The 26,393-nt window shown below is 41.5% G+C and overlaps 1 protein-coding gene across 2 annotated transcripts in view; it reads left to right on the top strand.

Annotated features, from left to right (window-relative positions):
* pcxb (pyruvate carboxylase b) overlaps positions 1–26,393 on the top strand; it is a 312,252-nt gene that overhangs the window by 227,815 nt on the left and 58,044 nt on the right. For both annotated transcript variants that reach the window (XM_080486361.1, XM_080486362.1), the window contains exons 13-15: positions 8,676–8,820; positions 9,412–9,501; positions 17,628–17,849. In XM_080486361.1, the coding sequence (XP_080342487.1) occupies positions 8,676–8,820; positions 9,412–9,501; positions 17,628–17,849 (457 nt within the window). The remainder of the gene's footprint in view (positions 1–8,675; positions 8,821–9,411; positions 9,502–17,627; positions 17,850–26,393) is intronic.

The raw sequence follows: 26,393 nt of genomic DNA, 5'->3' as shown, positions 1-26,393 counted from the left end.
GTTGTCCTCACAAAGCACAGCAAAGTTTATTTATTTATAACTATAGTGCAGACCACTGGAGGAAAACTGTCAGCTCTTTATGTCACAACAAAATGTATTTTGTAGCTGCACAGCACTTTCTTTTTGAACTGCTGTTAGTGGACAAACCGACAAAACAGCCGCTACAGTGAAGTCAGCCTCTGTGTGATGTGGGAAGAACACTGGTGTTACTGAGTGTAGATCTCTGCCTGTTTGGGGGCAAGTGAGGCCAAAACATTGACCGCTGCTCACGCTTTAAATTGTTAAAATCTGATTTGTAGTTGGACTGGACACATCCTGATAACAGTGCAGGAGCTGCTCTTTCACCAGTGACTCGCTTGGTCTTTGAAGTGCCGCAGCGATTTCAGCACCATGGCCAGCGCCAGCTCACAGGGAGACGGCTGAAAAATACTCCGCGACGAAAGGCTCAAGACACCATCTGTCTGATACGTTTGAAAGCTGGAAATATACCTCTCTGCTATCTTGTTATTCCTTTAAATAAGTCAGACCTCACTGTATCAAATGAGGACGGCCTTGTCTCAGTTGGTCGTGGCTCGTCTTCTAAGCCCAAGGCTGTTGGTTCGATCTCCCACCTCGTTCTGTTCGAAATGACCTTGAAACAGACTGAACCTCAAATTGCTCCAGCGAGTGTGTGAGCACCTTGCATGGCAGCCGTCACTGTAGGCGTGCGAGCGCGTGAATGAATGGTTAACAACTGGCTGGGATGTGAGTTTGCCTGATGGACTGGCGAGCTGTCCAAGGTACCAGCCTTCACTCCTAGGCAGCTGGGATTGGCTCCAGCCCCCGGTGACCCTGATTTCGAAAGGTGGATATGTTTGATGAATTCTCTCATACCCTGATGAGTCAAGAGCCATTTCATGAAAAATTACCATCCTCGAGAAATCAGCTAATTATTTATTCATATTTGGGTGATTTATTTATTTTTTCTATAAGAGAAAGCTCACTCATAAACTGCAATTTGAAAATTGCTCTGCCATGGTGTGGTGATATGAGTTATTACTGGAAAGATCTCCAATCGGATCGTTTTTATTTTGCCAAGGAAAAAGCCTTGTAGCAAATGTCAGCTCCTGATTCCAGATTTAATTTGTCGGCGCAGCCATGAAATAATCGCGCACTGATTTGTTATCTTTGTAACAGGGCTTGTTTTGAGACAGGAATGTCTTTGAAAGCGGCAAAATTTGCAGACCTCCGTTGCTTTCCCTTCTGTCCATGAAACATTCGCAGTGTGTGTTGCAAGGCTCTAACAGCCAATCGAATCGCATGAGTGTTGCTGGCATGGCGAATAGTCAAAGGCCACTTTGAAGAGAGGTGAGAAATAAAGAAGAAATTAGAGGGCAGAGAATTAAGGCATGACCTTTTAGTTAAGGAGAAAATGGAGGAGGGAGTGTGATCACAGTTGTTTGCTCAGTGCAGAATGTGATCATCAGCGCTGACTTGCTCATCCTTCCCCGGACACAAACAACAAACAGTCGCACGCAGATAAGGACACGGAGACAAGAGTGCAAACAAACACATGCACACAGCCACTGGCCTGCTGACCTTCTAACCGGCCAATCGGCAGACCGTGGCAAAGTCGTTAACGGCCCGCTGAGACCAAGACACATCAGCAGCATGACGCTGATTTACGCGTGTTTGCATCTTTTTCTTTGCTTGTCACTGTTTGTCTGTGTTGCATAGAATCTTAGGTGAGTCTTTGTATCTTCTTGTATCTTTGTATTCTTTGTCTTTGGGGATTTACTTGTCATATGTCTCGTCTCTTGGGGTAATTTGAAGCTGCAATCAATGTGTGTGAGGTCTTGTACAGGTTTGTGTGTGTGTGTGTGTGTTCATCTACTGCTCAAGCCGTGTGTGTTGATCTTGTTTATGTCATGCCTTAACCACTGGGCCACTGGTTAAGGCATGACGGATGGGGATAGGGGAGAAGAGGAGAGAAAAGACGAATGACCTGACAGCTCCCCTATTCAATTCCTAATCACTGAGGGAGTTTGGAGGCCGTGTGATGGAGGGAGGTAGTGTATGTGTTGGGAGAGGATCTAGAGCCTCTATGTGTTATGTACTTGGAGTATACAGCACTGTGTGTGCGTGCTGCATGTAAGATAAAAACTCCAACATTTGCCAAGTGTTGATGGCTTTTGAAATGTTCAGCTTTGAGAATATGTCAGTCCAGATGATTTTCTTTCAAGAAGTGGGACGGGAGTCTGTATTTGAAGGTGTGGTGTAGATACTAAGAGGCAGTTCTCTCCACACGGACCATGAAGAGTGTGACCTTGTTTACAAAAGGCATTTCTGGGAGATGAATTGTGGATCGAGGTGAGCTGTGAATCAGAGACACGCACTGCCTCAAAACGGAGATTTCACCGTGCCGCTTCTTGTAGTTGAGTTAGGATCTGAAACTGCTGTGTGGTTGTGGGTGGTACTGACATTGCAAGGCTCTGATTCTACTCAGACTACTTTTCTACACACGCGTCATTTCTTGACAAGTTAGGTAAAACAAGTATTCTCTTGGCCTGAATATAAGGCAGGCTTTTTTTTTTTTTTTTTTTCTTCTTTTCAACTTAAACATAAAATAAGCAACTTGGAGAACCCCATGGCTGGTAAATCCCATTTGCCAGTCATGTTAGTTCTTCATCTTATTAGTTGTTGACTTTTATCTTTTAAATACATTCTTAGTTGAAATGGCTCATGAAAATGATATGAATTTCAATAAAACTTTTTTTTGTTTTGTCATTTTGGCATCAACTGCAGTTAAATCTGCTCTGTATTTCTTTGTACTTCATTAATGTTGGTCAATACTGTCATTGTCATCTGATTTCATATTGGGAAGATGTAATGTTTGTTTGTTTGTTTGTTCAGTGCTCCACTGGTTTCCTAATATTTACGGTTACATTGGTTTTTCATATCAGTTCCCCTCCGAGTTAAGTTTTTTTTTTTTTTTTCACTTTGCCAACCCTGAAGCCAATTCTAGTCTGTTTGATGACATTGTGGATAAACACATCAGTGGTTCAATTTCAGCAATCTGCTCCTGAGGCTGCCCAGTACTTGGGGGAGAGGGTTTTTTCATTTGTATTTTTTCCTCCATGTTGCTTCTCAGCCAAACTCAGACAAGGCGCAACATCTCTGTTCAGCATGGTGGACCGGACGACTTAATTCAGCCGACGCTGTTCTTGAAACTTGTTTGTGAGATGCTGTTTGCTGTCTGCAGCTTTACCATCTCTGCACTGAAGTCCTGCTTCACATTTGCAGAGAGCCGTGAATGTTGACATGAGGTAGACTCTGACTACCAGCCTTGACTGCAGCATCAGTCGGGAATATTTCTTTCATACACTGTGTGTGTGTGTAAATTGAAAGCATCTAAAAGAAGATTGAGTTTCAATTGATTTCAAGTCTGTTCAGTTGTGTTTATATAGCACCAATTACAACGTTCTCCTCGCATGGCACTTTTAGAGAGGAGAATACAACAATACGCTCTCTTGGCAACTCTACAGACCCAGATTCAGGAGTGGCACAAGTTTACACCAGACAGCATGTGAACCAACATGCTATGAATTGAATGTGGGCAAGAGGAATAGATCACCTCAGAGATCTAGCAGGAAGGTACAGAATTACTGGAGAGAGCACAATGACAGCATAGAAAACATTTAGTGACCTGCAATGTATAAATGTATGGAGCGTGAGTAAAGTAGAGGAGCTCATTATATTTAGAGGCTCTCAGCAGTCTGGACCTACAGCAGCTAAAGTAGAAAATTATTCAGACGGTCTTAAACCAGTCAGAAGGAAGTTTTAGGCTTGATTATAATTGTATAGACTGCGTCCACTGAAAGCTTGTTGTTTCCTTGTGAGATGACTCTAATAATTGAAATATCTGCGTCGTTCAACATCTGGATACTTCATATAAAATATATATTAACCGGTTGAGAACTTGGAGTGTATTGCCGGGTATTTCATGGTTCGACACACCCACAAAAGAAAATATTTCCAGAAAATCGTGATTCATACAACCATGGCAATCTGTTTTTAATTCAATCAGACCGTTTGGTCATGCTGTGATCACCTTTAAATTGAACTTCGACACAGTTTGTTGATGCACACCAGGACTGGGAGTGCAGTGTTCACACTTTGTACCAATCAACACTGCGAGATGTGAAAACGAACCTGCCGCTCTCCTTAGAAATGCATGGAAATTCATAGTGATCATTTAGTTTGATGTACAGTAAGTAAATCAATGTCATGAATGTGGCTTCTTTTTTTTTTTTTTTATCTTCCTTCAAAAAGAAAATTGGTGATGCAGCTCATTCTCTCGAATGTTATGTTTAACAGTGGATCTGCAGTATTTTCACGGAGATGAAGGCCGTTTGTGTCCATGTGGGGCAAATGTCCGCATTCAGAGCGGCCCCTATCACTCTTATGTTTCCCTGCTACTTTATAGGGTTGAAATATTTATGTCGTACATAAATAAAAAACAGTCAGTAATACAGTAACACCTGATTTTATTTTATTTTTTTTCACAATCACCCCACCTACTCACCTCATAATGAAAAATGACATCCAATCCCAGTGCAGACAGCTTGCCCACAACGAGAGGACATAAACTCGCAAGGAATGTGTTTTATTTTCCTCCCTGAGAAATCCAGACTGCATTTTACTATCAGATGTAAATTATGTCCGTATTAACAAGATGAATATGTTGGATACACCTATGGCGCCTTGTACAGCAAGAACTACCACTAGATTTTCAGTGCAATCATTTCTTATGGGATTTTCTTTTAATTAAAGTCGAACTTCAATGAAAAGTATGTCCCACAAATAAGGTTTAGCCTCCTGAAACTGGAGGTGCTGAACTGCACTCGAGCCGACCGCACTGGATATCAATACTTAGCTCACAATGTTACTTTGGTAATCACTAGTAGAGCTGATTGCAGTAAGAGTGATAATGACTATGGGCAGAGTAGCAATAAACCAGACTTTTCTGGTGATAAACTGAGTGAAAAACATCATCTGGCTGTGTCTGTGCCCACTTCCTTGCTCGTGACAACTTGAACTGCTTTCAGAGAAAATTTTGTTGATAGAGGTTTTAGTGTGCGTGCATGAGTTTAATGGTTCAATTTTTTTTATATTTTTTGTATAAACAGCAGCTGATGCAAGCATGGATTCCCGTCTAGATGTGTTCACTTCCCCACTAAAAAAACTGAACCAGTACTCCAAGGTGTAGGCGTGTGCTTGTGTTCACAATATGAAAAAGAGCCTCCAATCATCTCTGGCAGACAAGCGTGTGAGCTTGTGTTTTGCATGCCGCGTGCATAGCTCAGATAGCTCTCGCCGAGTGGTTGTTTCAGGGCATCCAAATCAGGGGAGGGCCTCCGCTGAGTGTTTGTGTGTGTGTGTGACATTACTGAGAATGGGATAAAGACTGATGGGAAAAAATAAGACGAGATACAGAGCAGTTGCCCAAAGTGTCAGAGTGAGTGTGTGTGTGTGTGTGTGTGTGTGTGTGTGTGTGTGTGTGTGTGTGTGTGTGTGTGTGTGTGTGTGTGTGTGTGTGTGTGTGTGTGTGTGTGTGTGTGTGTGTGTGTGTGTGTGTGTGTGTGTGTGTGTGTGTGTGTGTGTGTGTGTGTGTGTGTGTGTGTGTGTGTGTGTGTGTGTGTGTGTGTGTGTGTGTGTGTGTTTGCGCGCGTGCGTTCAAATCATTAAGGGAAACATGGAGAGCGAGTGAAGGGTGTGTTTGTGTGCGTGATAGCCACAGGCATACAGAGCAGCCTCATAATGAACACATTGATCCGATACAGCAGAGAGGAAAAGAACAAACCTCGGTGTGTAAATGTGGTCTCTATTTTCCCTCTTCATTATCTCTCAGTTGTCGATTAATAACTTTTCTGCCGTTTGTCTGTCGCTTTATGTCTCGGTCCCGCCGTGTTTATATCTATTTATACCCTTTGGTTGCCCTCCTTCCCCTTATTGCTCACACATTAGGTTTGTTTACGCATATAAATTATAGATGAAGATGGCAACTTAAAGTGAGGAAAGAACTGAAAAGTCTAAAGTTGTGCAGGTGGAATGCCAAATGCCCGAAAGCTTTAAAAAAAACCAAAAAAAAAACGTTTAACTCTGAGTTTTGTTTTCTTCCACTAATTTTCTTCCGTTGTTTATTTCCAGCAACTTGTCCTTGAAGTATTTTCAAGTGGCCCGTAAAATATTTCCTGTCAAGATAAAGGACTCCGATATGAATATGTGTTATAAACTCTGAGGGCAGAAAATAATCTACAGCTTGTAGCTGGAAGCAACAGTTTGGAAGGGACGATGATTTGCTTTAGGCAACATTGGTGATGAATAGTAGATTCTAATTTTGACCTTTTTTGTCTTCTTGGAATGATACAGCGGAACCAAACTTTATTTTAGGAATTATTTAGCTTGGTGGGTTCTCAGTTTTGAATACCTGTTCTAATGGACCCCCATTAGAAGTGGCTTTCTGTTTGTTTTTTAGGAGACCAGTGAAAATGTCTGTCTTTCACTGGAAGATATTCTTAACTAACAAACAAAAAACAAGAAAAAATAAACAACAATGTGTACTTTAATGATCCCCTTGGGGAAATTATTTCTCTGCTTTTAGCCCATCCTATCTCTATTTAACCTGAATTACACATAGTGGGAGCCCAGGGCGTCCATAGTGCTGCGCCTGGGGAGTCGAGTACACTATAATTATCATTCTGTTAAAAGATATATACTTTCCAAAAGCCTGAATGGAGCAGCCATGAGTGTTACAGGTAGAACTATTCCAGGCCCATATTTTGGTAGATTACTAGCCTGCCTGTGGTTGATTATGTATTTTAATAATTTTAATATGTCAAAAGCTTAGATCGAGATCTGATTAGAATAGTTGTATAACAATGCCCCGATTACACACAGCTGCTCAGAGAGAAGACTGTGACGCAGTGAAGTACGTTAATACAGCTATTGTTGTCAGATGCCACAGGTGAAGGAGAAGACGTCTGTAATAACAGCATCGGGCAAAAATCTCATCTTGTTTTGATGCACGGCTTGCAGCACAGAGTTTGGCAGTGCAGCACAGCCATGAAAACCCCCATCTCACCTCTCCTTTTCCTCTACAGCTCTGCACCTTGTGGCACGGGGCCGGGAATACAGTGTTATTTTGTATTTGTGCTTATACACCTCAGAAAATGAAAATCTCTCTTCCCCGGCTGGAAGTGTGATCATCTGGCTAGACAAGCAGACGCTCCCGCCTCTATTTTATTCAGATATTAATAATGTTTTCATACATATATTCCTCTCGGCTCCTGCTTCAATTCCAAACGTATACGTCTTATTTGGGCTCTATTGGCATGACCAGCATGTGCTTCATTCGCCTGAGCACATTGATCTATCAAGTAGAATCCATCTCTCAGTGCTGGTAATGAGGTGTGTGTCTGTGCGGTTTGTTTATTGCCAGGCTCCCTTCTCCCAATTATGCGATTCCTGAGTGATTGTGCTGTAGCAATTATTTCAAGCCAGTCCTGGTATGACTGTCAGTTAAAAACCTGAAATGCAGGTGTAAATCCAGTCCATCGCCGGCTTATATTTTGCGGGTGCACATTGTATTACTCCACCACTGTGTGTGTGTGTGTGTGTGTGTCTGTGTGTGTGAGCAAGAGAGACAGAGTCATCCATCTTCAGAATATCTATAGAGATAGTGAGGTGGATGTTGCCTTTCTGGGCTTAGGAGCTGCTTTATATATAATACCCAGTAGGTCCTGGGGGACTTGGTTTCCCTCTCGACTCCTGAGTTTCCTTATGTGCTTCTGCAAAGGGTTTTCCTTTAAATGTCACTGAAGACAACAACACATCAGGCCATATGCAAAGACACTTTTAGCAAACTTGGAGAAATTATCTCTCACAAAGTTTACCTTCCTTCATGCAGACCCCTCCCCCGAGGCCATTAAACGCTGATAAACACGTTTAAAGCGGCTCAGAGAATATATTAACATATCCTTTCACTCAGCCTCCGTGCTTTTCTTTCCACTAATCTCTCTCTCGCCTTTCCATTCCCTGTCACTCTCCTTCCTCTTTTACCCTCCTTTTCATTCTCCCCGCCTCCTACAACAGTTCAGAGCAGTCTACCCACATTAAGACGGGCTTACAGTAGTTTGAAAAGGAAAAAAAAAAATCTTTAACAAATCATGTAATGAAATTAACTCCTAACAATTACTCTCTCTACTCGCTCATTCACTCCCTCTGTCTTGTTGATTCCGAGAGCCTAATTGGCGTGATAATACTTTTTGAGGCAAACAAACAACAACAAAATGGAATGTGTTTACTTTAAGCTGCTGATTTCCCCACGTGTATGTATTTATCTGTTCGAGCTGAAACTCTGCAGCGTTTGAAGTAGTCAGGTGTTGGAATGCGGTTGCGGGAAAGTATTGTGTATCTACAGACGTGTAGGTACAGTATACGTCTTCAGAAGACCTTCAGTATTTTATTTCATGTGTTTCATCTGGAGAAGCTGGATGTCTGCAGACTGACGGGACTGTCTTGTTCTATTTTGTGGTCAAAAATTGCAATGTGTACTTTTTTTCCACAAATAAGGAATTTGTGTACTTTTGTGCCCGTCCGATTCACCGTCTCCTCCTCTGTGTCTTTGTCTCCAGACCAACATCCCTTTCCTCCAGAACGTTTTCGCCAATCACCAGTTCCTGCACTCCACCGTGGACACGCAGTTCATCGACGAGAACCAGGAACTCTTCAACCTCAAGCCCACTCAGAACCGAGCCCAGAAGCTGCTGCACTACCTCGGTCAGTCTATTAAAAAAATAACTAAACGAAAACTTCACAAGGAATAGAATCCACAGATATCTCTTGTCATTTCATATTTTCTGTCATCAGTCTTGGAAATTAATAAAACATGAACTCCGCTGCTGCTTCAATAGGATACAGTTCATTGCGATAATATTTGTATATCTAAAAATGAAATACAAGTTCATGATTTGTTTTTATTTGTTCTCAAATAGATTATATCAGTTCTGTAAAGATTTCCTTGTTTAAAAACAAAAAAAAAAATTTAAAACTTGAGAAACGGGTGCAGATATTTTGTGTAAGATTAAATTTCCAGTGTAACAACATCCTTTCAAAAAGACTTGTACAAACAGACAGTGCTTAATATTGCGTATTAGAGATGGTAAATAAAAGAAACCTGGACGTCTGAAGTAAGAGACGTTCTCAATACTTCAAACTCCCAAATGTAAGAGGGAGCAAAGAGGGACTATAATCTATACACGCCTGAGGGCTGCTGTTTTATAACCCTCATTGATTTTTGTGTCTTGTCTTTACAGTATATGAGATATATTACAGGAGCAAGTCTGACTCTATTTTTATTCTGGTATCCAGGTCATGTGATGGTAAATGGACCAACCACGCCCATCCCAGTCAAAGCGAAGCCCTCCTCCACGGATCCCGTCATTCCCTCCGTCACCATGGGTACGTCAATCAAATCATCAAATGCAGTTTAGACCATCCGTCGCAGTATAGTTCGGTACTCTGTCGTTTCTCGTCCCATAATCAATGAGACGTGTCGCCCACACATAAAAGCTGTTTGCTCAGTGAAGCTTGAGCAATTAGGCTGTGTTCAAGCTCGGATCTCTACGTGTGAGGCAAGATGTCAACAAGTCCACCGACTGATAATTAAATAATGTAGTAAAGCTGCAAAAAAAATAAGGGAAAGGAAGGTGGTAAGCCACAAGACGGTGCCTCAACTTTTCCATTATTATTGGTACAGTGTATCATCCATATCGATTTTACTACATTTGGACTAATTTAGCAAAGCGCTGCCCAAGAAAGGGTCAGGGGCTCCATTTCCCTTGTGGCACTGCCGCTAAAAATGTAAACACTTGTGGATCCATAGGGCACTTTGGATAAAAGCACCCACCAAATGACAAATGGGCTGTCGAGCAGTCTGATAGCTGTAGGCGGAAAGGCCTTCTTAAATGGCTCAGTTTAGCACTCAGGGAGGAAACGGGTTTTAGCCCAGAGTGCTCTGCTGCGCCGAGAGGGAGCAGCCCATTGTTTGCGACGGCAGAAGTTCTCCACTCCTCACCCTGCTCTGCACCACTGACCCTGTAGTCTCAAAGGAAAGGCCAACGGCCAAGCGGGGCTCTTTGATGAGTTCGTTGAGCTTCTTGTGCTCTCTGGAGTGGAGCTCAGCCTTTTTTTTATTCCCTTCCTCTCCGCAGTTGTAGTGAAAATTGTAAAGGTGAATCTTAAGGCTGAAATATTGATGACATTGGTATTTTCTTGAAATATTTTGATGTGCTGATTTTCACTTGCAGGACAGAGAATATAATAAAATTTGGTCTGATTAAAACTGTTGTGGCGCTCCATGTAGCTCCACACAACACAGTGTGAAAATTAACAGTCTGATCGTATTTGTTAAGTACACTAACTTTGCCTTTGACTTCAGGTGAAAAAACACTTCCCAGCAAGCTCACAATATAATGAATATAGGCAAAGAAAAGTCTCGGAAGAAATGCATTATTTCATCTAATGTTGTCACAGTAATCTTCTTTAAAAGTGACAATGCTGGTTCAGGAGTTGGAAAACAAATAACCAGAGTTAAAAGAGCTTTAAAGAGTCACAATAGCTAAAACTGAACTAATTGGCGAAAACAGCCTAAATGGCTTAAAACAGCTGAAGCTTAACCCTAACGACTTAAATAGCAAAAATGGCTTATGACTAACTGTAGAAAACAATAAAGAAATGTCTATCGTTATTTTGACTGGTTTTGAGACTCAAGACTAATTTTATTTGGTGTCAAGTGAACAAAAACAGTGGCAGATCTCTGCTTTAGTGTGTTCGCCTCCCTCCAAAACTTTATGGAAACCTGAACGAGTGGTTGAACATCCTGGTTAACTTCCAGAATAATCTCATTGTGGTCTGATTGACGCATAAAGGCAGTGAAAACCAAATATCTCTAAGCGAAATACCATAGTCTTTTACCATAGGCATTTTTACCACTTTCTTCTCCCATTTCAGCTTTTGAAAATACAACTATCTATATCTATATCTATAGCTATATCTATATCTGTAGATGTAGATGTAGATGGATGAATATGGTTTGTGTTTACCTTTTTGGCCGAACGTGAAAAATCACAGTGTGAATACAAAACCAAAAGGACAACAATGACATATCTTTCATTATTTTATTGATTTCGGCCCAGACCAACACTCCACAGCACAAGCGCGAACACATTTTTCAGTTGTTGTGGTCGTCTTGCAGCGCTGCTGTTTTGGTCCTGCTCCACTGCGCTCTCAGGTTCATTTGTGTTAAGTGTGCAAACTGGCATGAAATAATGCAGCTGCTCCTTTTGACAGCCACAAAATAGTCAGCTGTATCAATCTGACATGTTTATCAACCTCGCACAATACCCCCAGCATGCCCGGTAAACACACATTTATAACAAAATAATGTGGATGATATGAATCACAATCACGCTTAACTAATCAGACGTGACATCGAACAAAACTGCTCATCGTGGAGTCGAACGACGCACAGCATTCAGCGGTGTTTGTGTGTCTGCTGACAGAGCGAGCGCGCTTCCCTGCGCCTACCCGCCACTTGTCTTACTCATGCAAATCTGGTGCTGAAAGCTATCATTGCCTGTCGCTCTTGTGAACAGGAAAGCAAACACATGCATACATTTGTGCCGTGACTCACACCAACCGGCTATGCTATAGAGCGACTCCCTTTGTGTGCACCCCCCCACTCTACCTACTGTAAGCAGCTGATGAGGTGGCTGTATGCAGCACCAGCATGCATGGAGGCATACCTAAAGCCTAGTAATGAGATTTGTAATGTGCTTATATCCTTTCTTTCATTCGACGGAGGGATTGAGAGAAGAGAGGGATTAGGTCTGTATTATCACACTGTGGAGAGAGGGATGAAGGGAGTGATGGGGCCATAGGAGGAGAAAGGGGTTATGAAAGGAGAATTGAAAGGGCTTGGACAGTATATAATCCTTATATACATATATATAGAGAGAAAGAAAAAAGCTAGATGGGCATTGTTGGACTGTGCAGAGATATGGAAAGATAAATTGAAATAACTGTAGATGAAAGAGAGGATAAATGGTGATTACCAACCTGGACAGGAAAAAAAACCTGATCAGAATGACAATGTCTTATTTATTATAAGTTGAAAAGAGCAAAATCATTACTAAAAAATAAATTTTTGAGGAATTCCCACCACTACGATGAGAGAACGAAAGATACCCATTCCTGACATAAAGGGCGTCTTGACAGAGCTTGTTAAGCTCTCAGAGGCTATTATTTTCTAATTAGGACTCGTAGTCTGAAACATTCCCTCTGAAGGCTGGTTGATGGTGGTTCATCGATGATGTAGAAGTACACCTTGTTCCAATTATTCTCTGGATTTATTTAATGGAGGATATCTAGAGGTTAATCACCAGATGCCTCTGAGCAGACTCCAGGAAGAATGACTAATAAAAATGACGGACTACCTTCACCACCACTGTATTTCCATTCTTGGCATTAAAGAACAATAATAGCAGGTTACTGCATGCACAAAGTAGAAACACGGACTGGGTGGCTTGTTGTTCGCTTGGGATCCTTTTATTAACCATCTTCAAACAGAACAAACTGTTTTTTACCCCTTTGATATTTTTTTTTCCCCACAATTGTTTAGCCCCAAACCCTCTCTTTTAGGTAGCTTTAAAAGAATTTGGCTTCCTGAAACCCAAAGATACTCTGGATTTTTCTCAGGTGTGTGCACACCAAAAGTGACTATTTCTTAGTTCTTCTTGGTTTTCTTCTACACTTCCTATACGGAGGAAAATGAATCCTGTTCTCCAACAATACTGCCAGTCAAAAGTTTAGCCGCACGCTGTGTTTTTGCAGTTACGGCACATCTTGAGGATAAAGGACATCTCGAGCTAATTTGTCCTCTCTGTCAACTGATTGAAGGCTTCAACATGCCTGATTTTAATATTTGGCAGTCTCACTCGGATGTTGGGAAGAAAGGCTTTCACCTGAATTTTCTGGTTGGCAGGTGTCGGATCACAACAGAGGCAAGGCAGGCTGTTTTTCACTCCAGGTTTATATGTAGTCAGCAAGAACACAAAGTCTTTCTCTGCTTCTAGCAGCTTTTTCACGGCACACCGCCTTCGCCGACAAATATTGTGTGATTGGTCGGAAACTTAGCGTGGGTTTGGTTAATGTGGAGACATGCCACCTACAGTCACTCTTTATATATATATATATTGGTTTTCTCTTGGGCTTCTCAAAAAGTATAACATGTCCTGGCCTGAACTATCGTTTTGTCTCTCAAGAAAGTAGTCTTTATCTACTTTCATACAGTAGCACTGGTGTCTTCTCTGTCTGTTTGTATTATTTGCAAAGAAGGAGGAGAAACACTGTAGTTACAAGAGGACCAGGGTTGTGAAGTAAATAGAAGGATAGGGGTATTTAGCCCCATCAGCCCGGGAGACGGGGAGTTATCGTACAAAGGAGCCGGGTTGTGGGAGCGAAGGTGTTTTCTATGCAAATGAGTGGGTGTGTTTGTGCGCAAGTAGGTCAATTGTCAAGCACAGCTCCCACCTGAGACTTGTATCTCTTTACAACTTTTTGTTTTGAAACGCAAGGTGAACATAAATCTGCTCCAGCGCCGGCTGTTTCCTAGTCAACTGTCACATGCACGGGCCATTGTATGCAGAGGCAGTGCAGTCCCAGTGCACCCGCTCGCCTTTCTACTTTGTGTTGAGGCACACGCTTTAAAAAACAGCCTGCGTGAGTGGTGAAAGCCACTGATCTATAGAAGCGCACTGGTATGAGGAATCAATGGGGGACGGTGGACAGAGGCGTGCGTTTTCTGTTTTTCCCCTCCAGTCCTCTGTAATATACCTCCACGGGTCCTGATAAGTTCAAACGTCTGTATCTATACGCTCCATCAGCATGACTTCACAAAGCTCATCTAGCTTCCCCTCTGCTCCGGTGAGCTCATTTTCTACGTGTGTGTGTGTGTGTGTGTGTTGGTATATGTGAGCAAATCTATATCTGTGTGTTTGTGCATGTAGTTCATTCCGCTCATGCCGGCCTCAGAGACAATTATAGCAGAGATCATTTGTTATCAGGGATGAGGTACAACTATAAAAGGTCAAGAGCAAATACTGAACTGCACGGAGAGAGAGAAAGAGGGAGGAATGGAGTGTTGGAGGACATCTAAGCGGGCAGATAGTGTCTCATTAACTCGTCTAATTGATTGATGATTGCACACGCCACAGCAAAAATGGATCAAAAATACTGCTTACGATATTTTAATGCCTCAGGTTGTGCTGGTGTGTAATTGAAAGCCGTGGAGGAAAGCGTGGAGGATTATTGCAGCTCCACGGGGCGAGGACTCTGCGATGGGCCTCGCGTTTGTTTCTGAGCTGTAATAAACTGAAAATGCCAGCGTTTGTCTTGGGGATTCCTGGGCTATTTTCATTCCTCCTTGTGGATGCTTTTAGCAGCTGTATTATGTTTCAATACTGGATGTGACATTTTAGTCTTGTAACTAACCAGAAACATTCATCCAGGACCAGCGGGTTTTAGCAATCGTCCTCCGCGAGTCCTCAGGGAAGGGAGCCTGCAAGTTTTCACAAACACTACTAATGGATGGGACACAGCTCACCTGTTTTTACTTCATCTACAAGCTTGTTTTTTTGTTTGGGTGTTTTTTGGTTTTTTTTACCCCCCATAACACGCACTTTCTCCTTGACCGTTTGTGTTAGACCTTTACAACAATTACTCGGGCCAGAGAAAAAAGACTTTTAACTTTCCATGAACGTGGGGCTGCACGGTGGTGCTTTGGTTACCAATTCCACCTAAATAAATCCAGTCAAAGGCTGCACTCGCACGGCAGGCAAATGCATCCCAATTCTGATTTTCTGCTCACAAGTGACCCGTATCAGATCTCTTTTGTGACGGGACGTCACTCCTTCCACGCATGCGGGTCACCTTGGGGTTGGATAACGTTCACACTGCAGTCTGACGGAGGTCGCAGTTAAAATGTTTTGTGAATGATCACGCAAAGAAATTGGAAATGAGCATCAAGACCTGCAGTGTGAATGTAGCCTAAGTTGAGTTTGGGGCCATTCTGTCCCGGTGGTTCTTCTTTCAGTTTCCTCTCTTTGCTCTAATACAGTACATCCACTTTGGTTGATTGATGACTAAAAATGATTGCGTGCCTGCACGTCTCTTTGGACTGTAGCCTGCCTCCAGGCGTCGTCATTTACAATTTGCTCCAGACTCCTGCGACCCTAAGGTGGATGAAGCAGTTTTGAAGATGGATGGCCAGATGGACTTTCCATTTCTGTCCCCATGACGGTGACATGAGTGCCTCAGAGACATTAAGGCCTCAAATTAACAGATTTCATTCATTTTCTGATTTCTCTGGTGAAAAGTGAAAGTGCACAAAGCAGTATTTACCAACGCTGAGCTTCATACTCGGCTCAAAATGACCCTCTAATACTAAAATGCAGCTTCTTTCTTGCTTCATGCTTCTTCTTTTTTTTCATTATGTCAAATGTTTTCAGGTCTAACTTGCAGGCAGTTTCCCACCTGGACTTTTTTCTTTGTGTTTTCTAAAATCGAGAGTGTGTTTTGGTGCCCCCTTCCAGAAATAAGCTGGTTCCTCTGTGTGAAATGTGCAGTCTGGATGTCAGCAAGTGTTCAATGAGAGCTTGTGAAAATTGTTTTGCCGTAATGCTGACTTTGTAAGTCACATAAAATATGTGCAGTAATGTACTCCCACGCCATCATGGATGCAGCCTTTTGAACTGCGCCCTGATAACAAGCTGCATGGCCCCTCTCATCTTTAGCCTGGAGGACTCAGCATGCATAATTACCAAAAAGAATTTCAAAGGACACTTTTCTACTTCACTTTAGTCCAACTCGAATGAGGCTGGGCACAGAGTTGGTGGCTGATGTCTCTCAATCAGGTTTATATCTGGCTTCTCCGTTGCAATGAAGACATTTAACTTTACTTCCACAAACTACAACAATGTGTGTCTTCTTGATTATGAACATCCAGTAGCAGATTTTTTTAGGTTTGTCTCTGCAGATGAATTCATGCAATGATTGTATTAGTGCATTACTTTCCGAGCCATCGGCTTTTTGTTTTAAAGCTCTGGTGTCTTGTGTGTTTGTCTAAAGTCACTCCCAAGAGTCTGTCGGCGTCTGTCCAAAAAAAAGTTTTTTTTTGTCTGCCAGAATTATGGTCAAGCTCGTGGGAGTGTTTCTGTACTTTCAATAGTTTTATAATATTAGTCATTTATTAGAAGGACTGAAAATGAATAACAAAGTTAATCCATCTGGCATCACATATTGTTTATGGCTCCCTCACATCTGCAACTAAACAGCATTCATGGATGTGTGTGTTTTAAGAATTACAAAGCCTAAAAACCGGGTCGGATAACTCAATATTTAGACATGTACAAAAAGTACAAGTACAAACAGCAGCCATCCTGGTACTGGTTCACCTCCAGCTGGCAACAATGCAGCTTTAAGCTCGCTCAGTTCTTGTTTCAGAAAATGATATATTCTCACTTTATATAGAAAACCATCACCGTATGAGTCACTGTCAGCCGTGCCATCCATTTTCATGAGCGGTGGGTGGTGTGTCTAATAAGCCAGCCGCCAAGCTTTATTTTTGCATTCATTTCTAGCTGAAATCCTGAGCTGATGGTGATATGAGAACCTTTGATGATCATGTACACCTTATTAGCAGAAGTTATGACAAACTGACAAGTGTGTTAACAGCAAGTCAGGTGTAAACGACGTGTAAACACCAAGTTATCTGATGTCTTGTCAAACTGATGATAATCATTCTTTTTGTCATGTTCATCAGCAATGTGTGAAGGACAGACGTAAACAGGCAACCGTGCCCCAGTGTTGACAATTTAGTGACTCTGCTGCTATTTTTACAAAGTATTAAGTCCTTCTATCGACTACCAGCAAATCAGGAACTTTTTCTGGTTCTACCGAAGTCTGACGTAACGTTTTTACTCTTCTGCTGCTGCAGGAGATTTGCGTCTGAACTGCAACTGAATGAGAAGACGCCTTTGGCTTATCCAAATCTTGGCTCCCAGTCAGGGCTGAATTTATAGCTCTAAACATATTTAGGGTGTTCATTTTATTTATTTTTTATTTATTTTGTCTTCACACCATGTTTCCTCTCTTCTGCCTTATGTATCATTTAGAGACTGTTAGGACAGCCAGTAGCTACTTTCCCCACTGAGGAGTTGGCAACACACATTCTTTTCCATCTATTAGAAGAAACTATAGCTTTAATAGCACATAGCTGTGTTTTATGCCAATGGTGACATTAGATGCATTGATTGGTCATGACAATTTGCCTTATTTGGAGTAATTAGCCTTTGAATTAACTGACATTTTCGACCAGCACTACAGAAGATCACTGGATATGTCCAATGGAGACATGAACTATAAATGTCTATGTGGTATTAGGTCTGCCTGTCCTGGTGACTCTAAAATGCATTAGATCACATTTTTATTTATCCTGATCTTTCCCCCTCTCCGTCTTTGACGTTTAGGCGACCCGCCTGTTGGTTTCCGAGACGTGCTGCTGCGGGACGGTCCGGAGGGATTCGCCAAGGCCGTCCGTGCCCACAAAGGTCTGCTGCTGATGGACACCACGTTCAGGGACGCTCACCAGTCGCTGCTGGCCACCAGGGTCAGGACACATGATCTGAAGAAGATCTCGCCATTCGTCAGCCACAACTTCAACAACCTGTACAGCCTGGAGAACTGGGGAGGTGAGGGTTGTTTTTTTTTTTTTAAAACTGTTTTGCTGTAAACAAACTTTGATGTTGGTCTTTGTGCTAACTGACCTGGCTGCTGCCTCCAGCTGGAAGTCTTCTTACCTTTTTCTACCAGACGCTGAACATAAGCACCAATAATCAGTACAATAACTCAAGTATCACCTTTAATATTTCATGCCCCACAGACAGCCATGTAAATGGTATCGTTCACATTTTCCTTTTTCTTTGCGATAGCTATCTCATTAATTAAATCTCTTTGTACGTGCCTATTCATATTATTTTGTGTGAACAGCAGCCATGTCTGTGCTTGCCATTCTCTCCACTCTCATACGTTACACTCCTTCCGAGTTTTGCTGATTACAGCGATTGCACCTTATTGTTTTTCTTGTTTGAGCTGTGAAAGTCATGCGTCATTGAAAACATATTTTTCATCTCGATGCCCATAAGTCAGTCTCCAGTAGGTTCCCTCAATACACTATGATTGTTACCTTTTGCCTGAACAGAGAAAATCACACGGTATTGAAACTTTTTGAGGCTTGAGCTGTTCGATAGCATCTCCGTGTAATGTGTAATTACTGTAGTCTTGGACAAAGGATAAAAATGCGGGCGTCACATCTGAACAGCGGACGACAGTTCCTGATAAAAGCTCCGTGTGAAGTGTAGTTGTCATAAAATGATTTCAGAGAGTAAATTGAATTTTTCATTGTTTGAACACTTGGGACGCGCACGTTTGTGGAAGAGATATGCCCAGTGAACCTCTTGAGGTTGAAACGTTTAATTTAATGCTCAATTATGTAGTAAACCACTCTGAGTGATTGTGTTTGCATTATGTTGAGCGCTTTAGGTAGATCACAAGAGCAAATATAAGAACGAGACTACACAAACCTGGTTCTGCTTCAGGTTCTGTTTCACTGGCTCTGCTCACAGTTAGATGCTGGTTAAACAAAGTGAGGTGGAGGGGGGGAATGAAGACACAGGAGACAGGCTGTCTCTGGGAAGAAAAGAAAAAAGCCTTTTTGATATTAAATTCCTCTTGGTAGCAGATCAGTCGTTAGAAGGAAAGCAATATATTTCATTACCGTAGGAGAGCACTCTGAGCACATTTCACATTAAGCAACTCTTATATCGTGTCTGAAGAGATAAAAAGGTCATCGCTGAAGTAAATTGTTGAAAAGATGTTTTGATAAAAAGAACTTAAACACTTTTTGATTGAATCTCTCACGATATTGTGAAGCTGTTATGACACTGACCCAAGATAGATGATCTGATTTCGTATCAGCTGTGTATGACTGGTCGACGTTTAAAGCAAATCTGAACAGAAACTGTGGAATCTTGTGGTCAAGTCGCTCTTTCACTCTGGAGAGTTGAATACATCCCACTGACTGCCCTCGTCCACCGATGCCTCATTCGATTCTATGTGTCGGTTAAGGCACATAAACACCCTTTGTGGATCGTTTGTTCTTATTTGATGAGTTTAAAGTTACCAGTTTCCAGCCAATGCGTGGTGGTGAGTATTATCAGAAGTTGCCTTCAACACAAATATGCTTTCTGAGGAGTAAGAGCACAAAGTGAGTTTCCTGATATTTCTTTTCTCCCTCTTCTCAGATCATATAGTTTAGAACTCAAACTGAAAACTGCATGTTAAACAGGTAATAAAGCCTGATAGAGAGTTTACTTTTAAGCCATTTAATGGTTGAACATTAGAGATGTTAATTTACTACAAGCTTCTTTTGATCTAAATGTGAGTTATTGTTATGTTTTGAATGCGTAAACCACATTATCATTGAACTGTTTAAAACCAGTGGAGAGCTTGATGAAGCTACAACTGTGAACATGTGATTTCAAACTCTGCAGCCACATCAAATGTTCTATACATAATATTCTATCCTCATCCAAGACTCCAATTTACTACAGTAGATTGAAACATGCAGTTATATTTAAATGCACGATATGCATTTTCTACGACTCGGGTCCTAATCAATGAGAACTCTGATCAATAACAACTGCTTCTGAAAAATGTCCAAAGTTAAGTAAAACTGATTTTCTTATTAACCCAGATGATAAACAGAAACTTTACCAATACTTTATATTTAATTGTAAAATTTGAGAAAAAAAAATCAGGATGAATAATTTATAAGAGTTGAGTGTTTGAAATAAAACATATAAGGAAAAATGAAAAGCTATTAAATTGACTGATGTAATGGGAAGTGGAAGTGATAAATTATCAACACGTCAAATGTAACAGGCCTCTGTATTTTCCTTCGCTCGAGGTTTTCCCAGCCAGTTTTGTTCAATATCTTTGATTGTTAAACACAGTTGGTTTTCTGCCTGTATCACAAACTGAACTCTCCAGTTTCTCTCTGTGGTTGACTTTCACTCTGTAGAGGTTAAAACAAGAGCTGAGCCAGTTTTGAAAATGTAAGAAAGTGCCGGCATGTTTGCAAATGTAGAATGTGAAAGTAAAGGAGTTTATAAAAAAAAAAAAAAAAAAATAAGGAAATACGAAAAGGCAGAGACGTGAAAACTTCCACTGAAGTACAGTAACAAAGTTCCACCTCTAAAGACAGCGAACATGTAGTATTCTCCTTTAGCATTTGGGCCTTTGCCACAGTAAAAACTGTGAGTGGGTACTGCGGAATAATGTGGCGTTTAAACGTATTATCGCTAGTTTAAAATGAGGGAACAGTAAATAAATCAGCTCTCTGAACTCTTTCAAGTTTTGGGAGTTTTAGTGGGATTTTGACATCTTCAAAGACTCTGAACTCAGCCTCGGGTCTTCATGAGGAAGTGAGGAAAAGTAAATAAATGCAAGTCTGCCTCGTCTTTATGAGTGCAGCATGAGCACACCATTGAAATGACATGAAACATGAGACTCCTGAGATAATGATTCGGAAAAGTGCCGGTGTTATGAGCTGAGAAGTTCAGGATTCATTTGTCTTTCTCACTTAAGCGAAGTTGTGGTGTGAATCACGGGAGGGAAATGCAATCTGCTACTGAATCCTCTTGACGCATCTGTGGCTCCTGCATGATCCGATTTGGAATAAGAGAAAACAGAACTATGGAGTTTATCTCTCATAATTATTTAAACACTTAAATAAAACCACGAGAGAGGTGCTCCCCTGAAACCTGACTGCTGCTACACTGTTTTGGGGTATACAAATCTTCTTTCTGCATATTCTTGATGTTGGTCAGGATTCTTAATGAGGAGCAACAAAGCATTCGGGAAAAGAGAGTGATGAATCAGCTACTAAGCACTTTGATGGATGTGGTCTTGATGATAATTTGTCTCGTATACAAGAATAAGGTGTGCTTAATGCTTCTCGTCAGCTGCACGCGCAGCATTTGCTTGTGATCTCTCTAGTCGAGCTCGAAAATTAGGATGTCTTATTAGTTTCCAAGAAAATATTTAGTCGCATTTTGTCAGAGCATTGGGGATTTTAAAGGCAAAATTCAAAGACAAAATCAGTGTGCGTATTTCCAAATTATATATAAATTTTTCTTCATTTCTAAATGTTATGGGTTCCTCCTTTCTTTACTTTCTTTTTCTGTTCTTAATAAGAGAGTCAAAACCAAAGCAGCGGAGGACAAACGTCAAGTTCCAACCTGAATTTGCTCTTTGCTGATTGATCTGAAATGGCTCATATCTGAGACTGTTGATGCCTCCTGCTTTAAGGCTTTGGTCACAGCAGTCGTGGGGGTGGGGGGTTTAAATTCCTTATTGCCTTTATTCAAAATGCAAACACTGTTTGCAATTCCACATGTGGCAAAAAGCAGTCGGCAGATTCCCTGCAGTTGGTTTGTCTTACTTTTGCGGTTAAAATGTGAGGATGCTGCAAGTTTTCATTTGCATGGCAGCAGATGTAAAAGGCCAAATGACTGTGATATTTAAAGATCAGGAAGAAAAGACTAAATCTATGTGGGTACAGAGATAATTGGAGCACTTGAGATCAGCATTGTGGATCATTTCTGAGTTGAAAAGCAAAAATGATGAAGAAAGCAAAACGGCAGCTATGCTCGTAGATCAATATGGACAAGATGTTCGTGAGCCGATCTCCTAAGGCAGGAAGGACCAACATTACTTATCTAACTGATCAAACATGTAGTGTGGAAGACGTCGGAACATCTGCCTCTTCCTGTGCCGGATCTTTATGAACTTAATTAATGAATTCTTGTTGCAGTTGCAACTCTGATGCGCATTTTTACAAGCGCTCGGTGAGTTCTGACCTGGTAAAACACTAATAATAATCCCAGGAGGGCTTGTAGCTGTTGACATTGTTTTTTTTTAAAGTTCTTAAAGTTCTGTCACATAATTATCTGAAAGCAACATAAGATGATGGATAGGTGGAGAGAGGAGTGGTAGGTTCAAGCAGCAAGGTTTCAGGAGGGTCTTTGTCCAAAACATTATACACAACATTATTAAACCCCCCCCCCTCAAAAACAAAAACACACTAGTCAACTAAAGGAGCAATGCCTTGATGGTAGACCCTCTCTTAGAGCTGTCGGCGGCATTACCAACTCTTCAGAAATAAAACGAGCTATTGGCTGTCCTAAACGTCTTCTTAAGTGGCTACATGATGTAATGAATTAATTTGCATGATTGGCTTTCAAATGCATTGGAAACTATGTGAGAGAGGAATAAATAAACTCACAACAGACAAAAAAAAAAAAAAAAAAAAAAGTCAAATCCCCACAAGTCTTCACCTGCCTGTCAGCAGTGAAGGAGAACGCAGCGGCTTCACACTTGCGTGATTCATTTTCAGTCTGGAGATGGAGAAGTAGACGTCCCAGCTCAGAGCGGCTGGAGCAACTGCCACTTTCTGTCCTCCCTTGTCTTTGAGAAGAACAAAACCCGCAGTAGCTGCGTCAGAGTCTCAAAATTTCTTCAATGACACCAGGAGAAGTTGTTAGATTTCTTGCAAATTGCTTTTTTTTTTTTCTTTTGGGGGTGGGGGGGGGAGTCACAAGAATGGTCTGAAAAGTTGTTAAATATCGCGACAAATTCACAAAGCTGGCAACAATGGTGACAGGGTTGCCAGGTCTGACACGAAATCGGCCAAGCAGCCACTTAAAGCCAGCCCAGCTGTGCTTGTACAAGAAAGTACAGCAGCTATCACCACAAAATGTATTATTATCATAATTACAAAAACACACCACAATTATTCAAAGTCCCAGCATGAAAAGCAGTTTGCTTCAAAAAAGGTCCCTTTCAACCACGTCCCGGATGTTGTTTTATTTGGTCGCTCCCGGACTCAGACTGATCAATAATTCTGTCCTCCTATAATATTTCTAGACGACATATACTACATTAACCAACACCTCATTTTAACTCCAGATGGACATTGGAGAGACGATCGGGGCAACATTGAAATTAATATAAACAAGTTATATTAGTGCGGATTAGGATCTTTTATTCATAGAAATTATTCATGTAATTGACATACAAAATAGGTCGGGCGAACCCCTGAACAAATAAAATGTACCTCTGGCAAAACGTCCAATTTGGCTCAATTGCATATTTTACCTCCAGACCTGGCAACCCTCTTTGCCGCATTTCATTGTTTTTCGGCGACGGACAACTACCAACCCACCCTGATAACCAGAAACAAAACATTCATTCCAAACATTACAACCCCAGACTCAATAGCCTGTATGAATGCAAAGAAAATGAAAATTACTTTTTATGGTGGTTTTTTTTTTGAAGGAGAAGAAGCAAAAACAAAAACATAAATGTGAGCCTATATTTCCACGAGTCGCATTTGAAGCCTCCGCTTTACAGCTAAGAACTTTAGTAACTTTTAAATGATAAAACCAACGGCATTATGTGGAATGATTGTTTCTCGAAGAAAAGAAAGAAGAAAAAAAAGGGTTTTCGCCAAGAGACAGACAAAACTTCACGATCTCTATATGACACTAGATCTTCAGGTAAAACAGCCCAGTGTGCTTCTTTTTACAAGGAGTGCTGTAATATTTTACAGTTCATCTGTAGCTCTCAGCACAATAGGCCATATCTGTTTCCCCATTGTTGATTCACTCCGGTTTTAAAAACGCATAAGCCCCCAGATTCACCAGTAACCAGCTCTCGCCCCATATTGATTTGTCTTGTGAAACACAAATTAGAACTACCCCGCTGTAAAAGTTTGGCTGCCGCACACACAGTCCCCCTGTGACGGCGTGTAACAATACCTTTAAACAGTTCCTCATAAATCACTTAATGACCACAGGAGGAAGAGGATTGGAATTCCCCACACAAAGCACTTTTATTAGAGCAATCTGAGACACAAGATATTACACTAGTGTGTGCGCCAATCACTTAAAGCCAAAATAAATCACTACAGGGATACAACCATGTGGATATTGAAAGTGGGTACCCTGACACATTGTCCCGATGCAAGATTTTATTTTATAATTTTTTTTTTTTTACGCAGCATGGTCTTAGATAGGGAATATTGCTTTCACATGTTTCAGCTGCTTAGAGGCAGAATGAATCATTGAAGAGATTAAGCCTGTGAAAACCCTCGGAGGATTAAGTCCCTTCCTGATATAGCGTTCCTCCCTCCACCGTGGAAGATACAGTAAAACGAACTGGGTCACATAATGTATCAATAGGCTTCTCCGTATCTGTTTCACACTCTGCAAATTTATCAGATGGAAGAGCTTTGGGTTGGTAATTGCCGCATGTGCGTCTTTTCCGTCCAAGTGGTTGTGCAATCAGTGTCTTCGAGCACTTTTCCCATGTTTTATGGAATGCGAGCCGCCTCTTAGGGAAAAGTCTAAACAGCACAGGGGTCGGTCGGCGCAGCCAGAGCAGCAAAGACGAATCTCGGATGACATAAAAATTGATCGGGCCAGAAAAATTGCCAGAAGCATCAGGGCCATAATTGCACACTTAGGCAAAAAATGCTGAGACATGTGTGTTTATGTAACTCAACGATTCAAATTGTAGACGCTAATCACTTTTATGCATGATGTACCTTCCTTTTTTTTTTTTGCTGAAGAGCGTGAGATAGAAGTTAAGTTCACAGAACTTTTTAGTGGAGAGTTGGCCGATATCATAGATTATAACCGAGATCGGGTCTGGCTTTTTCTCTTCAGACACACTGAAAGGTCATCCACTCTTTTATCCCGGCCAGGCATGGCTGTTTTAGTGCACTTCGTTCAGGCAAAACATGATACAAAATGATGCTGCAAGGCTTTTAACTTACAGTCAGAGAAGCGGTCACGCTACATCAACCCATGGTGCCCTTGACTGTGAGTTTTCGAGCCGATTTAAAGACTTTCTTTTTTTTTTTCAAAGACTTGCATACTCTCTCTAGCTCCTGCTTGTAACTCTGGTGGATGCTTCACATCCTCCAGGAGAATCCACACTTTCTAGTTCTCAAATCTTGACTTGTCACTTGACTGTGCGGGCCTCTCAGCTGTGATCTCGGATAAAGTCGGCATCTTCCTGTAAACCTCGCTTTTTACCTCACTGAAGGTGTCATAGCTGAATCAGGGAGTGTTTCCTCTCAGGACACACCTCCATGTTTTCCAGGAACAGTTAGTCAGCCGTCCTATTATACATATTCATACCTTGCTTTATATACTACCCCACGTTAGAAACAAAAGTTTAGGGACAGCATCGTGACACTATGGCCAAACTTTTCTGATTTGTTATTTTTGTGCAGGTCAGGATTCTACGTATTTTTCTCTTCATTCTGACATTTGATTTTGAAAGGTGCCGTCTGGATAAAAAAATATCAATACCGTTGAACCGGAATCAGCAGGGTCTTATTTATCATTTTGTGCATTTGTCTTGCATACCAATAGAAAACTGTATTCACGCATAGACTATTAAAGCTTCCATTCCCCACGACAGTTTGTCCCAAAGACTCATTTATCTCGTTGAATACTTTGCTGCCAGTCTTGGGCATCGTACAAAGCCTTTGTTTCCCTCCCTCCATCTGATTTATTTCCGCTCACACTCGCAGCAGATTGGAGGCTGCCGCTCGTTCCAAAAAGCGTCAGCCTGCAGCAGGGCCCAGGCCTGATGTCCTGCATGTGGGACCAGCTGCCAGTCTTCATTTGCCCTATCAAATTATTAGATTCTGCTGCCCCAGATGAATTCCTCTCTCAGCATCATGTTTTGATATCTCACGTGCTTCCCGACAGCAACAATAATACGGTCGACAGCAAATAGGATTGCTTCAAGTCATTTTTGCCCCAAACCAGTGGTTTTAAGAGATCCCCGTCGTGTGCCAAAAAATCCACATCGGGTGAAAAAAGGGGCATTGAAAAAGACGTTGAGGGTTTTTTCAGGGCATCCCGACTGCTCACTGAGTGGGGAACAAGCAGTTGTGCTTAGTATTCTCTCTCTCTCCAAATGTATGAGTGCTCAGAAAACGAAATTTAATGATGACAGTGTTGGATCAGCAGAATACCACTGGAGGCTTCAATATTTCTGCCTGATATGATAAACGGGTATGAGAATCGCTAATCTACTCCCCCAGAAAAGGAAATGAGAGATTGCTATCACTCTTTTTTTTTACTCCCTTGCCCCTT

The sequence above is a fragment of the Lipophrys pholis genome (genome assembly GCF_963383615.2).
Source record: "Lipophrys pholis genome assembly, chromosome: 18".
Lineage (NCBI taxonomy): Eukaryota > Metazoa > Chordata > Actinopteri > Blenniiformes > Blenniidae > Lipophrys > Lipophrys pholis.
This window is presented reverse-complemented; position numbering and strand designations above follow the sequence as displayed.